General features: G+C 48.0%; 7 protein-coding genes across 7 annotated transcripts; 1 reads left to right on the forward strand and 6 right to left on the reverse strand.

Annotated features, from left to right (window-relative positions):
• Positions 1–273: 273 nt before the first annotated feature.
• On the reverse strand, positions 274–2,113 carry FMAN_10850 (putative general amino acid permease; the record flags this gene model as incomplete). The annotated part of the gene is made up of 4 exons (XM_041823639.1): positions 274–866; positions 921–1,483; positions 1,533–1,876; positions 1,925–2,113. 4 exons carry the CDS (start codon positions 2,111–2,113, stop codon positions 274–276), a joined length of 1,689 nt encoding a protein of 562 aa, XP_041689199.1.
• A 956-nt stretch (positions 2,114–3,069) lies between these two features.
• Positions 3,070–5,049, reverse strand: FMAN_10849 (uncharacterized protein; the record flags this gene model as incomplete). Its single annotated transcript, XM_041823640.1, has 3 exons — positions 3,070–3,521; positions 3,648–4,410; positions 4,468–5,049. 3 exons carry the CDS (start codon positions 5,047–5,049, stop codon positions 3,070–3,072), a joined length of 1,797 nt encoding a protein of 598 aa, XP_041689200.1.
• Positions 5,050–5,297: 248 nt separating this feature from the next.
• Positions 5,298–6,374, reverse strand: FMAN_10848 (uncharacterized protein; the record flags this gene model as incomplete). Its single annotated transcript, XM_041823641.1, has 1 exon — positions 5,298–6,374. One exon carries the CDS (start codon positions 6,372–6,374, stop codon positions 5,298–5,300), a length of 1,077 nt encoding a protein of 358 aa, XP_041689201.1.
• A 1,470-nt stretch (positions 6,375–7,844) lies between these two features.
• On the reverse strand, positions 7,845–8,752 carry FMAN_10847 (uncharacterized protein; the record flags this gene model as incomplete). The annotated part of the gene is made up of 3 exons (XM_041823642.1): positions 7,845–8,061; positions 8,113–8,413; positions 8,473–8,752. 3 exons carry the CDS (start codon positions 8,750–8,752, stop codon positions 7,845–7,847), a joined length of 798 nt encoding a protein of 265 aa, XP_041689202.1.
• Positions 8,753–10,883: 2,131 nt separating this feature from the next.
• FMAN_10846 (uncharacterized protein) lies at positions 10,884–13,827 on the forward strand (the record flags this gene model as incomplete). The annotated part of the gene is made up of 2 exons (XM_041823643.1): positions 10,884–10,947; positions 10,997–13,827. The coding sequence occupies 2 exons, from the start codon at positions 10,884–10,886 to the stop codon at positions 13,825–13,827; spliced, it is 2,895 nt and encodes a 964-aa protein (XP_041689203.1).
• A 273-nt stretch (positions 13,828–14,100) lies between these two features.
• FMAN_10845 (uncharacterized protein) lies at positions 14,101–14,855 on the reverse strand (the record flags this gene model as incomplete). Its single annotated transcript, XM_041823644.1, has 3 exons — positions 14,101–14,196; positions 14,249–14,650; positions 14,706–14,855. 3 exons carry the CDS (start codon positions 14,853–14,855, stop codon positions 14,101–14,103), a joined length of 648 nt encoding a protein of 215 aa, XP_041689204.1.
• Positions 14,856–15,596: 741 nt separating this feature from the next.
• Positions 15,597–16,324, reverse strand: FMAN_10844 (uncharacterized protein; the record flags this gene model as incomplete). The annotated part of the gene is made up of 2 exons (XM_041823646.1): positions 15,597–15,968; positions 16,055–16,324. 2 exons carry the CDS (start codon positions 16,322–16,324, stop codon positions 15,597–15,599), a joined length of 642 nt encoding a protein of 213 aa, XP_041689205.1.
• Between the last annotated feature and the right edge of the window lie 448 nt (positions 16,325–16,772).

A 16,772-nucleotide genomic window follows, 5' to 3' on the forward strand; every position in this document is an offset into this window, starting at 1 on the left:
CGCTGTATCATCTCTAGTGTCTGTTCTGTAGATCAAGACCTATGGCCGTTATGGAAGCCATCTCAGATATCCGATATGGCGTACTAGTTGAAGTACAAGACCCAGTATCGGCAGTCAACACGTAATACATGCAAAGAGTGTGATTCGAGGTCTTTGTCGTGTGAAAAGCGCATGATACCGGTAGAAGGAAAAGATGGATAAATTGGCACTTTGACCCATAAGGTAGTCTACTTTATCAAAAGGCACTCTACATCGTCGGCGACTACCTTGTAATTACCACATTCTCTCCCAAGTACGCCTGGCCCAATTCATCTCAGCCAGTCTAGCCTTTTCAACCTCCTCAATGCCCCCTTCCTCCCAGTGTCTGCATTCCTCGTCAATCTCAGCCTTACCAGTGATCAAATCTGCATCCTTCGGACTGACGATACCCTTACCCTCTCTCCAGTACTTTATCTTGCCAACCAGATACATAACAGCTGTGAAAGCAACGGCGAAATAAGATGTGATGAAACCTCGCAGGCTGAACGGGCTGAACACGTCAAAGCCTACGAAAAAGATCGCTGTGCATCCCAAAGCGAGGGCCATGATGGGAGTGTATGGTGTATAAGGCGCGACATAAGACAGTGACTCGTCGGTGAGACCCTGTGCCTTGCGAGCACGGTAGAACCCAATGTACGCGAGTAGCATAAAGCTGTACGAAGCGATGAATGCGGTGGTGGTCAGGTCAACGAACCAGAAGAAGACCTCTATAGCCGAGTTGGATGCCACAAGGAAAGTGACGCAAGAGATCAGGGAGACGACTGCAGTGGAATAGATTGGGACGCCAGTCTTGGTACATTTCATCAAGAACTTGGGCGCTTGATGATCTAAAGCATTATCAGTGGTCTGGTCAGGTTCGATAAACAGTGGATCAGGCTTACCTCTGGCAAGGCCATATAGCGTTCGACTAGCAGCAAAAAGATAAGCATTGCCACAAGAAAGCCCAGACACAAGGATCAGGGCATTGATGAAGTGAGGCAAGAATCCGATTCCAAGATTCTGAATACCAATCACCCATGGGCTCGCAGCAGCGCCAGAAGAACCATCTGCGATGGCGCTAATAAGTCTCTCATCTTTCGATGAGCATATAATGCCAACAGCAAGGGCTCCGACGATATAAAACCCGACAAGACGGTAGAATATCATCCGCGCGACTCGGGGAATAGTCCGACGAGGGTTCTGGATCTCACCGGCCGCAAGGGCGATCATATCAGGCCCAGCGATAGTAAATGCCGCATAGATAACAACCGACCACCAGCCGAGGAATCTACCAGTGGGACCTTTGGCGTAGTATTCGTGCATGGCTCCGTCCTTCCAGTTACGAAACCCATAGGCATCACCTTTAGGGTTTCCGCCGGCCATCGTTATGACAGTGATGAGGACGAGGAGGATGAACAAGAACACCTTGGTGATGGCGAGAATAAACTCGGCTTCGCCATACCATCTGTCAAACGGTTATCTTTTGATGTAACAATGCGTGTTGGGATACTTACTTGACTGCAACAACATTGAGAAAAATACAGATAGCCATTGAAACGGCTATCCAGACAGCAGGATTGGTTGTACTGTCCCAGTACTCGGCCACAGCGGCAACTGCACTGTACTCGACACAAACAAGCATGCACGTCCCAAAGAAATAGGTCCAACCTAAGCTAAAGCCAACAGCTGGCTCGACGAAGCGAGAGGCAAGTTCAAAAATGGAGCCGCGAACGGGGAGATATGCCATCATTTCTGCGACGCACAGGTACGTGGGCCAAATGAAGAAAATACCCCAGAAGGTGTATCCCAGAAGAAGAGAGAGGGGTCCAGCTTGACTTAGATAGCCTCCGATACCGACCTGATCCTCATCAGCCTTTGGTCATGTAGAATTTAATGATTAGCTTACCCATAGTGCAGTTCCGATTGAGCCACCGATGGCCATGAGCTGTACGTGACGGGGCTTTAGACCACGCTGGGTCTGTCCATACTTCTCAACCAATTCACTGACTACCGGTTTATTGTCGGTGTCAAGTAGGGAGCCAGGACGGTTACTTTCCACGGGTGAGATGCCCATTTCAGTTTTGTTAGCATCCATGATGGCAGAAATGAAGTGAGATCGGATTGGAACAAATGTCTTGAGTGTTACTCAAGCGTTGGCATTGAGCTGTGGCAGCGACGATAGCGCGGATGTCAAGGGATATATATACCTGTTCCGATTCATTGCTCTAAAATGGTCTCACCCTTGTTTCTGTAAACAACACTCGCGGTTGTGTTCATATTCACTATCGCAGATCTGCTTATCTGCAACATCAAGACAAACAAACTATCCCCATTGTAGAATGTTCAGGCGACTTGGACCGGATCTACCCCCGAGTCTCGACTACCAAGCGTCCAGACTTGGCTGCGAACGCTAAAGCGATAGCAAGGTTTAACGTTTACCATGGTTGTGCGGATTGACCAATCTCCTTGCAAATGTATATCAGCCACATGATGGCCGATAAGCTATCGTAGATGGGGTAATCTGATGCCCTTCTCAAGATGGAAACCTGGAGCGACTGGTGCACTTCCCCGCGTTTTAGCGTCTGCGCTCGGAGCTTCTACTAACGATCCGCTATCTAAGTCGCTGCTCTCGTCTCTAGGCTATTGCCGTTCAAATAGCCCGCTTTTTATGCTCTCGGCATTTCCTTGTCTGAATCATGGGTAAGATAACAACGTGAAGGGCTGTAGAGCCTGTGCCCTACTGCGATTCTCAAGTGCATCTCGACCTACGTTTTGCAAAAGGATCTTAAAAAGGTCTGCCATATCCCCTCGAGCGCAGAAGTACAGTGGTTTCGTTGCCCAGGTCGCGGGCTCGCCCTCAGGATACACTCACCAATACTACGTCGCAGAGTTGCGACCATTTGGGAGTTCTGCTAAAGTGAACAAATTCAAGACGGCAGTATTACTCTGCTTCAATGCATGAACAAGGCGGCGCATGTGGCAGGTCCAAAAGAAATAGGCATACTAAACAAGTTCATTTCTATACCTATTCCTGACTACGTTTGCTAGGCCTTATACTTCTGCTGGGGTAAATATCCCATGATGAGAGGCATCGAGCAGCTCGTCTAGATAATCCCAATTAGTTTCGTGTTGATGGGCCTCCCCATTTTCCCACCTCATTTCCTCAGTTCCATTCGGTGACGCCTGTATATCGGCTGTTGTTTGCATGCCTTCGCTGCTTTGTTGTGCCCATAGACGAGAGATTGTAGCTTCCACTATCGATAAAACTCTGGATCGAGCCCTTGCTCCATCTTCTGAATTTTCAGTTTGAAGCATTGTTCTGACTCTTTCCAACAGAAGCTTCACACTCAGTTGATCGATATGAAATCCCTCAGTGATCTGGCTTGTTGCATGGGCCACAAGACACAATGTGGTTACACCGAGTAAGAAGTCATGCCAGGTGATACTCTTCATCAACCACTCCTCGGTATCCAGCTGGCCTCCAGGCCTGCACTCCTCGTAGACTTGTAGGAGGTCAGTTACCAGGGCAGATGATGCCGAATAGCATTCTCGAATGCTCTTATCTCGATGTTTGGCTACATGTGGACGATGAAGAACACATAGACTTTTGTAGTATACAAAAGACATACAAAGGCGAGCGACGATAAGTTGAGGATGGTCGATTATACAAGTCTGAATTGGCCGAGGTCGATATAATTCCGGCAGGCTTCCGTATAAATGTTTGAGTTCGGCATCCAAAGAGTCAATTTGAGCGTCTATTACCTCGTGTGAAGGGTTTACAAGCGCATGTTGCAGAATCTTGCCGAATATTGTCATGAATTTGTGCTTGATAATGCAAAATGTTACACTAGTCACCTCAGAATCCGGTCGTGGGGAGGGCAGTCGAGCGCTGTGTTCGTCGAAATCGGAGTCGAGAAGATTGCTTGGAGCTCGTGTGTCTGAGACTGATAAGGTGATTCTCGACGGAACACCCAGATGGAATGATACTAAAAGATCAAGCTGCATGAACATACTCCATCCCCTGCGTCGCATCTCTGCTGTGAAGGGACTCATACTTGAGACGCTACTCTCTCTGTGATAGCCTGAAACCGTCGCAATGTGGGCAAGCACGCTAAGAAGAGCACCCATATCCGGAGAGATTTCCAGACAAGTCATGAAGCGTGAATGGAGATAAAGTAAGAGTGCCTCGAAGCAGAAGGCTTTGGGGCGGAAATACTCGCCCAGAGCGAGACACTGGGCGGCAGCAACTGCAAACCCATGCCCTGGTATCTCATTTTCTGTACCGTTTCGGGATATGTTGGCGGCGATGAACAATATTGAAAAGAGGATCGATATCCAAAGTGGCGAAGCTGCGCTAGGGTCGCTCCAGAAAGCCTCGTACTGCCTCTGAAACTGCACTGAATGTATATATGGCGTGATGTACAACCGAACGCGAAATTATGTGGATACCAGGCGGTCGGTGCTCCTTCGCGATGGAAGATGAGTATTCAGTACATGTTCGATACTGACGGCTTGTGAAAGGCCAGCGCCGAACATGACGTCCATTCCCATTCCAACGTCTGCTTGAGGAGCACTCGTGTCTCCATCATCCATGTCATTGCCCTCTAGAGGATCGAGGGTAGACCTGAGAGCTTGTATGTCGTCTAGCATAGCTGACCAGTGTGTTGTACCACTTCCAGCCTGGTCGGAGCGAGAAGACGACGATGCGATTGTGTGCTCCCCAGTGTCCGGGTCATGCGGTAACTCAACAGCCGGAGTGCTATATTGAGCTCCAATAGTGGTGCTTGAACGTTGTTCCGCGAGTAACCCGACGAGGTGCTCCAGATGTTCAAGACGTGCTTGGGCCTGTGTGCGGCGGAGACGGTCGCGGTCCAGGTCATCGATGGAAGCTTCGTAGGAGCAGGATGTAGTGTCTCTCCTGCGAATACAGCTGCCGCAGGGACTTTCACGGTCACACTTGAGCTTCCTCTGCCGGCATGCCGAACAAGCCAGCCGCTCTCTGTGCTTTCTCAGCCTAGAAGCGGACCTCATGGTTTGATGCAGGGCAAATTCTACTCATGACGATGATAAACGGATAGAGCAGAGACTTTTATGAGGGAGGGGTCATGAGGATAATGCATGCTTTCTCGGGCGCTAATCCTTGATAGGGTTAGTGTCCAGCAAGATGGCTTGAGCCCGCAATGTGTTCCTGCTCAATGCACCTTAGAACTAGATATATTACTACTTAACAGACTACCCTTATAAAGTAAATTTCAAAGCAGTAATATGTATACTTGCTATCAATATTCTAGTGGATGCTTTGTTGTAAGCTTTTCCAAGCTCATTTCACCTCCCGCAACACGTTGGATTCCCTCAATACCAGCCTCAGCGCCAGTTACAACTGTGACAACAGGCAGTCTCAAGCACCCATCCTTTAGAGCCAACAGATGCTCCATAATCTTGCGTATACGGATAGCTGAATCCGGATCTTGAGGTGCGCCCATGGCGTTCACATTGCCGCTTGGCCGATAAGACGTGCACATAATGAATTTAGGGTCTTGGGGAACCGGGAGCGTGTAGGCTAGGCGAAGACCCTCCAAAGCGCCCAATGCATTCTTTGTGAGCTCAGGAGAGCTGGGACTGCCAGCGTCCGTAGGAGCCGTGGCTCCTTTGCCAACAGTATCGAAGGCCAAGGCTAAAATAATGCCGAGCGACTTCTGAGCCTGTTGGATATCTTCAACCACGCTGGGGCTCCTGTAGTCAAAACAGTGGGTGGCTCCCAACTCTCGAAGGATGTCATGGTTTTTAGCCGAGGCTGTTGCAAAGATGTAACGGAGCCCAGCAGCCTTGGCCAATTGAATAGCCATCATTCCAACACTGCTTGCGCCGCCCCAGATGAGAATTCCCTTGCCGACAGGGTCAATGCCAGCCACGCCAGCGGCTGGAAGCCCCAGGCCAATGACATTGAACAAGGCATCTGCCGCTGTATGTGCGGGCATGCAGATTACGCTGGCGTCCTTTGATGACACACCGGCTGGGATCTTGTAGAGTAGCTCAGACCTCGCGACAACCAAGTCCTGGTGGGTTCCATGCGAGGATGGCATTGGAATGATGACAGGTGAGATACCAAAGACGGCATCTCCGACTTGGAATTGAGAGTCAGGGCCCGTTTGCTCGACAGTACCCGACATCTCGAATCCGGTGATGAAGGAACTGAGTCCCATGTAGAAGAAGTTGTAATCACAGAGGTTGATGGCTGAATAGTCGACACGGACGAGGCATTGGGAGCCCTCAACCGTGTACCTTTCTGTCACCGGCTGGACGAGGAGCTTGCCCTGAGCGGACAGAAAAATGGACTTGGATGCTTGGGTAGACATGACGGTTGTTGGTTAGATGGTAGGTTTTCTTGAATTGGATGGATTGAGAACGATGGGGAAAAGACGAGATGGATCTTAGAGTAGTCTATTTATATTCTCTTGACTATGGTACTTTACTGTCTCGGCAGCCAAGAGAACCAAGCTTGGCAAGCCTTCTTCGCCGTGTCTGAGCGGACTCGCTTACCCACCGGCGGGCTGATTCATATGCCGTTGCTTCTTCATTTTCCGATACGCTTCGTCAGCAGTGGGATTCAATGTCAGCAATTCTTATACAGTGGGGGCAATACGTTTAAATATCACTTCACTGCCTGGCACCTTACATCTAGCCTGTTTGAACCTAGCTGACTAGCCATACTGGTGGAGAGCCCAGACCAGCTATGAGTATAAGTGAATTCGGCATGCAAGGAAGTATCTCTATGCACATGGAAGCCTACCTGAAGCAGCTAAAATCTCAAAAAGACACAGGTCGAGAACACGAACCTTGGTGATTTAAGGTTTGTCCGAGCGGACAGCAAGGCGCGACAAGCGACCCCGCGTTACGGAGTACGGAGCAACTAATTATTAGGTAGGAATACATAGTCGTGCTTTTAACGGACTTTATCTCCGAACACCCAAAGCGTCACCGCTCAATTGCTCAATCCGATAACTAACATGAGGAAAGCACATTTATGTCAACAAGTTTCATATCGGTAGATAATTGTAGGATTACAACGAGGAAGGCTCCTAAACCCTCCTGGTTATTTGTACCTCTTGCCCTGGCGGCCTTATGACCCAATTGTGTACAATCTTCTAGACTCTACTATAGTACACTAACTCGATATCATTTAACGTCATAAAGGATTTTTCAAACGGCACAAGACTTTTGTATTGCTGCAGGAACTGAATGGCAAAGCAGAACAATCTTCAAGAGACAGAAGGTCATGCTAGGAAGTAAGATAAGAGAGGATTAATAGCTTAATATAAAACACAGAGCATGTCATTATTACGCTAAATCTATTAAAATCTTTATTATACTATATAGAAGATAAATAATAAAATCGTTCTTGGTGTCACACACTACTAGTCTCTTTGCCTCCTCCTCGGCCTCTTTGAGGCTGGATTCTTCCCTGGCTGAGTTTATCCACGCTTAACTTACCATTCTCATTTTGGTATATAAAAGAGATACGCTCGCTTCTACCTTCTGGGGACTCTTGCTTCTGGACTAGATGGAGTTTTGGCCTTTAGCCTTTATATAATCGACATATTAATAAGCCATCGATCCCAACATCGCCAGTAGCCAGTACCGGAATGGCCCGGACCTGTGTTGATTATTTAAGAATGCCACATTCTCAGGGTGCCTAGTTGAGTATAACCGAGGTGGGAGAAAGAAAGGATACCGGGTTTTTTGGTAAATGCCTGACGCAATGTGTGATTTAAGCTCAATATCTAGCAGCAGCCTTGGCATCTTGACCAATGGGTTTGAAATGAGACCTACCAAGGCTGAACGCCTTGCTTTGATACAACTTTGCCAACCTCCTTATCTCTGACTCCTTCCAAAACATCTTTGACAATCGCAGCTCCAATAGAAGGATCAATTGCACCCTGTGTTTTGTTCTGCTCTTGGCCAACACCGAGGCCGGTTGCCAGGTATCCAGGGCTGATAGCCCAAACTTTAACGCCATCCTGGCCAAGAATCCGGAACCACTCCCTAATCTTCAAGTCAGCGCTACTCTCGTGTGCTGGCCAGGTTATAAAATACCTCATCATCATGTTCAGTGCAGTCTTGCTACTTCTATATGCCGGCAAGTTGAGGTTATTCAAGGCTTTGGGCCAGCCTTTGCTGGGCTGCTTATTGAAGGGCAAGTCGGAAGTTTCAGACCCAGTAAGGGAGGATGTGCCGCTGGCGATGAACATGAGGCGGGGATCGCTGGACTCGAGAAGCAATGGAGCCAAGGTCCAAGTCAAGATATGGGTCCCGGTCACGTTCACATCATAGGTTTTATTCCACATTTCCCTAGCGGACATCTTGCCAGCAGTCAACTGTTGATCTAGTTGAGCACCTTTGATTTATGATCACGTTAATATTGTAATAGGTATTCTTGGATTGGGGTTGATTTACCTGCGTTGTTGATAAGCGCATCAAGTCTCCCGTACTGAGCCTTGATATATTCAAATGCCGAGGCAATAGAGATATCATCTTCAATATCAAGTTGAATTGCATGAAGGTAGCTGGAAGGAAACTCTTCCTTGAGGTTCTTGACGGCCTGTTCAGCCTTTTGAAGGGATCTACCTCCGACCAAGACCTCATATCCTTTATTAGAGCTACAAATGGCCTTGACAATCTGGAAACCGAGACCGGTGTTGGCACCTGTCACAAGCACGAGCTTACGTCCGTCCATTTTGTTAGGCTCTTTTGTGTTGCAGGATAGAATTCAGATCAATAATGGGAACAGAACAAAGACAAAGACCGTAAAAAGATTGACAGTGTAGTAATATTAACCTTTTAAGCTTCTTATGGTCTTATACCAGGTACTTAGAAAATAAGGAATGGGTCTGGAATCAGCAGTATTGCCCTTTCTGTCGTTCGGCGGGAACATTCATCAGTCCGGAATATTGGCTGGGATTTCCTTTCCCCATAATTTCTCGGCCATTAACTCCGATCGTGATGTCCGGCCGTAACTGGTGTCTCGGCCGACAATCTCCGGTGCCGTTAGCTCCGGCCGGCGAAACTCAATCCTAATTCGAACATAGCGCGCTTTGGACTGGAGCTTCTACCATTTGCTTCTAACCTAACTAAATTGCAGCTCTTGTCTTTGGTATACTGCCGTTTGAATAGCACGCCTTTTATGCTCTACGGCATTCATTATCTGAGCCCTGTGAAAGATAGCATTAATTGGACTCTTGGATCGCAATTCTGGGATGGCAAAGGCCACCAACAGTCTATAGAGCACACCGAACTGCAATGGCATGTTGGCCTACTTGCTTGTAAATAGCCTCAGTTACAGCTATAGCGATAATCGATAGTAACGCCAGGGCCTGATCCCAGATTCTAGGTCTGACTTGATTGATTCTCAGTTTCTGATATTCTTTAGTAAGGACCATCAGGGAGGCATGACGTCCCCATGCCTAAACACTGGAATCTATCTTACCGCCTTGGCACATCATTTTTGAAAGGTTGCCCTGCATCTTGTGGCCTCTAAGACAGAGCGCTCGATGCATTTTCGCTTCAAGATAATGGACTACTGCAAGATTGTGCTGCGAAGACACGCCATGGCTTAAATTTGGTCCCCCAAGGTGATTATGCATCGGGAGCCGGACCCAGCAAAGGCGGCTCTGTAGATGACATGCGCTGGTCCCAGGTTACCGGCAACCCTGAATAGAGGCTTTTACGTGACCTCAGCGACGTCCTTTCATCCTTTCCACTTACTTTTTCTAAAGCGTCCTTTCCCGGCACTGTAAGTGGACAGCAACTCTGAAAGTATGCAGATCTTCACAACGCAATTTAGCTGCCGCCTGGATCCTTACACCACACTATACGCGTTAAAACAGTCTGGGGAACTTTAGGCAACCCTCAAGTCTTACGCATATTGGGCAGGGGCTACATATGTTGTCTCCTTTATTGGAGAGGCTCTGAAGTACCAGGTTATAATGCTTTCTGTTATTACCGATACTGAAAAACTCGGGAAGCCGGCCCCAGAACCCTTTCCCGCATCTAGGCGTCTACCGCTTAATTCTGCTACCATGTCGAATCCTCTTACCGTGGATCTGTGAGGGTAATTACCAAGACAGGAAGTCTTATGTATCAAGTACAGAGGCGCAGACAAAACTTTACTGTATTTTCTTGGCGATGCAGATATTACTTTCTCTTGCAAAATATTAAAAAGCTCTTAATAAGAGATTATGATTCCCCCCAGCTTTCTCGACATCTGCCGCTTGGAAGCGTCATTAGACTATTGTTTCTTCTCGAAACGAGCTAAATTAGACAGTTCAGGTGTGGCAGATGCAAGGGCGGAGTTCTAATTTCGCAGATCTAGCAACCACTCCCATTAAAGGCAGTGAAACAATATGTGGAGCTACAACATTCCATCTCATCGTTTGGGGACCAACATGCCACTCAGTAGTTCTCAGCAAAGGTCATTAAACGTGTCCTCTGATCAGGCATTTACCTCAGGAATGTATGCCAAATTATCGTCAACAAACACAATACGCAATGCCTTCATAACCCTTTTTAACAACAGTACGTCTCCATTCACTGTGGCAATACTGTAAAATGAGGTTCTGTATCCAATGTTTGTCTCAAGCTGAAACTTGAAGGAACCTGCGAGTGACGGTGTGAACAATTTCTATTATCCCTGTCGTGAAACTGGCCCGAATAGAGCCGGCAAGGCTTCCTGCAGGCTACACTTTTCATTGTTCCTCAATTTCGCAAAGGGGACGGATCAGGATTACTAGATATTCGGCGGGTGAGCACCAAAGCTTTCGATACGCTCTCCAAGATCAATCGCCTCCCGTTGTTGACTGGATGCCGCTATGCTTCTTTCTAGCAATCGTAACGATCTTTCTCTGGAGTCTTTGCAGCAAAGCCAAGTTGACAGTAAGTACAAGCCTTCCAGTGCATCACCAACTTCTAAAGGACAATCCAGTGTCACTAGAATTTCTCGATGGCGATGCCACGAACTTAGAACAGTTATTAGAGTGCTACCAAACAGGGAAAGAGTGTGCACATCCGGCTGTAAGCTTCGATGTAACCACTTCGCATCGTCCAGACCGAATAGACGGTCCCGAGCGTGCTTCAGAAGCGTCCTTTGCATCCTCGCCTAGTCACCCACGAGACCCTCCCACGGCGGGGTATGCTCTTACAAGGGAATCGGACGACAGATTACCGCGACCTACCTCTGTCCATACCTCAACGCAGCTTCAGAAGCTTCCACTTGTATTCGCCGTGGAAGTATCTAGTACAAGCGAGAAAATCTTCCAGCGAGAAAAGAACACGATCTCATATATAGCCTCGAAGCTCGAGCCCAAAGAGTTGGCAGACCAGTCTCATATCTTACCTTGGGATCGTCAAGCTCACGATCCAGTACCCGCAAATCTGATTGGAAATCTCCAACATAGTGTTGGATCAAACCCATCGAGCATTTTCGATAATCATCTTGGTCGAAAATGCCTTGAACAGTCAAAAATATGGTTTCTCATGACGGATGGTGTGATTGAGGAGGAGCGTGCCAATGCTTTTACGAATAAGCTTGTCGAAGCGGGATTACACGGCACTCCATCCGTCATAATTGTCTTTGGAAACAGGTCTCGTCCTCCTTCTCGAAGCAAACTCTCAATTGGCATGTCTATCTGTGCACCGTCGCCACACTGTGCGGTTCTTTTCCACGACGTATGGAGCAACGAGCCATTCATCGTCCAAGCCAAAGGATGCTTCGCTAGTTTGCTCCCGAAAGGGTCTTATTTCAAGTGGTTCAGTGGAACAAAATGGACGGACTTCCCTCAGACTTCCTACGATAGGCTGCTAAGGGTCCGTGCTCCCCAGTCAATCCGACTCTCCAAAGACGAAGTGGCCCTGCCCTACGGCAGAGTGTTTGATATGAAGTCCATCTATAACGACTCCATGTCCGACCAGGATAAACTTCAACTGGTATCAAACAACTCTGCCCTCGATGCGATAATGGTAGTTGCCAGAACAAGAGGAGAAGGATTCTTGGTGAAGCTGTGGATTGAGAGCCTCCGCAGAACAACGACAACGGAGAGCTTTACCATAGAGAGAGACGATGTCGACTCCCGAGGGATAACAGCCATGGGATTCTTGTTGATGGCAGCTGAGCAAGAGCTGGAAGCACCAAATACTCGCCACAAAGACATTTGGTCTTGTTTGACATCTGTCGCACCTCCTCGCTGTTCCAGATCCACGCATGTACATGGAACAAGCCATTTGGACTTTCATCGCGCGTCAGTCAGGCTTCAGAACAAGAGAAATTGGGCCAACTTCGAAGCCAAGGTGGAGATAGAACGGGCAGCACTTGGGCGTGTTACCAAAGGGTTACAAGAGGTCCAGTCCGCGATAGGGATACTAGATGACCCTTCGCCAAATGATCCAAGTCTCGCCACAGCTAACACCTTTTGGTACCCCGCGAGTGGATTAAAGACTGCGAAAGACAATGAGAAGCTTCCGGCTTCAGTTCTATCAAAGAAGTTGGATAAACAAGATGTCGACAAGTCACTCTTTCTCTCTGGCTTCAAGGGCACCCGGAAGCTTGAAAAGGCTGCACGGTCAAGGGCATACGCTACCTGTTCGATATGTCGAGAGCCGAATTCGATCCAAACATTGCTGCTGCGAACGAGCCCAAAGGACAACAAAACTCCACACCTTCCATTGCCCAACGAAAGGCTCCAGCTGAAATGTCCCTTGGCGCTGGGCAACTGCCCGGAGGTCGACATCCTTCTTCCACTTACATGCTGCGATGGCTGCGCACTCCTTCTCCTGAGAACGAACAAGCAAGCCAATCCTCTTGAAACGAGCCATCGAATCGCCGCGGCACTGCCACTTGTATCGCTCCAAGACAAGCAGAATCGAAGGCTGTGGAGGCAGACACTCGCAGAGGTCTTCAGACACCGCTTCCACGATAGTACTGTCTTGTCCGTCTTCCTCGCTACCATCTGCGCTGAAATTGAAAACGTCCCCAGTCTGACACGCTCGAAGAGTCTCAAGTGGTGCAGAGACGAACTCTCCCGACTCCCAGGGATCCACGTACCCCAAAGCTCCAGCCCAAAGCTCGTCACTAGTCTTCCATCAGCAGTGGACAATATGGTTCCGCCACAACAGGTCGCCTTCTTTGCATGTCTAGGAAACAAATTCTATCTCAAGGCAGTTCTATCGCAGCCGGTTGAGGGGTTCGTTGTCCTAGTTCAGCTAGCGACATCGATGAATGTTGTTGAACCAGAGGCTATCCGAAATCTGGTTTGGAAGCGGCTTCTATGTCATTTCATAAAACAAGACTTGCGTCTGCGGACGAATTTTGGGATAAAATACGCCTACGCGATGTTGCAAGAAATCGTACAAGAATCTCCATCCTCTAGCCACGGCCATCATGGCAAATTCGTCATAGCTCTCCCAAAGCAACGAACGTCTATATCACTGACTTCGCTGGTCAATACCTACTTTATCCCGCCGGAATCGAGCGCAATATCGCATTTCTTTCGCATACCCTGCTTCGGGGAATTGCGTAGTACGACAGAGTATGATGCAGCGCTAGCAATGTTTTTACATATACTGGCCAGCATTGAGTATCATGGTGAGGAGGCGACGGATATTTTGGAAGAGATGAACGGCGTAGCAGACAAACTTCGCCATGTCGGAGAGGATATGAGGAGTGTTTTTGAGGATCCAACATCGGTTGAAGAGTCTGGAGCTGCTTATGTCATTGCTCATTTAGAATCATGGCTGAATTTCCTTGTGTCAAGCAATTGAGCCATTTTTAGCCTGCAAGTCCAAACTACTTTTTCATAATTGTAATTATAATATATTTTACTTAAAGAGAAGCAATAGGACGAGAATTTCATTATCCTTACTACTGCTCGCAGCCAATTGAAAGACATCTTATGTGATCTACGCGCCCGAAGTTCGCTATTCTAATACAATAGCCAGCAGCCTTCGTACCAGTCTGTCGAATGGCTCTCCCTTCAATCTTCATGAGTTCCCCCCGACAATCCCTATAACTGAGAGACCGCCAGAACTTAATTCTTATAGCCTAATCGCATTACCTTTTGACAGGGCAGACTGTGATAGGACCAGGATTAAAGACGCGAATCCGAGGACGATTGTAAAGGTCACCGCCATCTAAAACGCGACAGTGTTAGTGAAATACAGTGACATAGAGAATACTACTTACCTTGGAGTTACCATCCCACCAGCCATCTTCTCTAGACTTCGAAGGCCCAAACTCAGTGCCAGCCCAAAGCAGAATTGTCAAGCCTATTACCATGCAAAATATGGCCAATACCAAGAACGCAAGGCTGAACTCCCAGGCGTATACCTGCAGCCAGCTAGGTCGAGACTTGTTATCGGATTGTCGTTTGCGACCAAGGCTGTTTCGGATCAAGCTGAGGCCGTCGGGATGAGCAGACAGGCGGTGCAGTCTCATGCTCTGGACGCCTGCAATGACTACTGAGAAGAGGGCAAACACGAGGCCGCTGAACCACATCGTTCGCACGGACCAGGGCTTGTTACGCCCATTGGGGAGGACATCTGGCCATGAACCTGTTGTGCTAAGACAACTTGCGAGAAGAGCGCCCTGTTCAAAGATTCAGCGAGTGGGCATCAGAGAGAGGTATTTAGAAGCCCTGTACAAGTGTCCCGACAAAATTCAGTTCCTGCAACTTATGGTCACGCCAGTTCTTTGTCATTTCGTCTTGCTGAATCTGGTCATCTTCATTCAACATCTGAATGATAGTGTCGGCTGAAGTCGAGGTCTCTCCTAAGAAGCTAAAGTGAGGCATGGTGACGAATGTTGTTCTAGCTCATGTCAACCTTATTGCACTGGAGACTCCTTATGGGCTGTGAATGAATTTACCTTATATTTTGATACGCTTAGCCTGCTTAGAGATTTTAAATAGTTATCGTTTGCAACGTGGTTGAAAAGAAGAGAAGGGAGTAAAACGCGGGGAAGTGAGCTCACTTGCTTCAGCATCAAAGGGCGGGGAAAAGATTCCGCTTTTCTATCAGGCTAGACAGGCTAGGTAGATATGTCGTCATAAGTCTGCAATGCTGTTCTAATTAATTACAGGCCATATAGGTAATGATAAAATGTTTAATCTCGGAAATACAGATTAAGTTAGATTTATAATGCAGAAAAAGAAGAAGCCTTAGTAGTCTTGTATCTCTTGGTGCTATCAGCAGGACGCTCGTTCGCGAACCCTCTAGGACACACAAGCAAGTGTTGAGATTCTGCTGCAGACTGTTTCTAGGATACTACAGGGAGATGTAGGCATCAGCCGACTGTCAATTGTAGAAATCGATTTGGCAGAGATCTCTGCCCAATGAAGGATATATCAGTCACATAATACAACACTATAGGGTGACTTTAAATTCTGGTTGACGGATTTTTGGCGTCCTGCGGTTGCTCAGTACTGACTGATAAAATAGGCGACGGACTCTGTTCAAACTGAGTTATATGCATCGTGATTATAGACTGAGACAAAGAGAATCAATTAAATTCTGTGAAGTATTATTCAGTCTAACTAATATGCTGCAAAGATAAAAGCGACAGTAAGTACTACGGTTGGCAAATTATAGAGAGACACAGCAAGTGAGCTCTTGGTCTCTGAATGAGAGGCCGACGTATCTACCGCAGTACTAAGAGCTGAGGATTCCGTAGTGGTTGCGAAGTCATCCGTGAAAGAGTCCGACTCTGTCTCTGCTGCAGTCTCTTCTGCAGTTTCCACTGCCGTCTCTGTTGCCTGTCCATTGCAATTGTCCCTTTTGGCTCTTCCACCGATGCAGCCTCCGCCTGCGTTGTTGCATACAGCATCCCAAGGACAGTACCAGTCACTGTCAACCCCGACGCAAAGCTTTGACGGATGGATGCCGGGGGCAGTTGGGCACGCAGGAGACTGAAAGTAATAGATATCAGTCCTTGTGCAGACAAAAAGACTCATTGGGTATGTAGAATACCCGGATCAGGAGATAGGAATCTTACCGAGTCAGTAACAGCTGCTCCACAGAGAGACTTATCCGAGAGGTCGCAGCACTGCTCATTAGATGTGCCACTATTGACGCAAATGGCAGATAGTGGACAACAGCCGCCGGCGCAGCACATTGCACCACCCGAGCAGCAGCCGGGCTGATCGGGGCATTGAAGCTCCGTGCCTGCTATGCCACCGCCACAGTCTGATACCGGGTAGGGAGAGACAACTTGGGCAGACACAAGGCCGCAGGCTTGAATGAGGAGGAATGTTAACAGCATCATGGTAACGGTCGCTGGTAGTTCTTGATGCGTAATGTTGAGTGTGCCTGTATTTCTTGTTCCCTTATAAAGTTCTGGCGAAGATAGCTATATAAGATGACTGCGCAAGACCAGGCGCGACGGAATCTCGGCATCAAAGAAGCAAGGTTGTCTCAGTAGCAAGCACATCCTCGAGTCCCTGAATGCTACCATAGCGGCCCGAGCGTGCGATGCTATTGGTGTCTTCTCAAGCTGAAAAATGTGGCGCGCTTCGGCAAAAGGCCTGTGCAGCTGGGAGACGGTATCTTGGCCTTGTGACCGAGAGCTTGTGCTCGCTTATCTGGAGCGCTACTTACTGCTAGCTTAGGATTCAACCACCCGCGAGCAATAAAGACCAGTCCAAATTTACATATCCCTTTCAATTTCCCGATAATAATAATGTTTTCTGATTTAGACCACTTATTCTACAACA

This window comes from Fusarium mangiferae, assembly GCF_900044065.1.
Source record: "Fusarium mangiferae strain MRC7560 genome assembly, contig: FMAN_scaffold016, whole genome shotgun sequence".
Classification (NCBI taxonomy): Eukaryota; Fungi; Ascomycota; class Sordariomycetes; order Hypocreales; family Nectriaceae; genus Fusarium; species Fusarium mangiferae.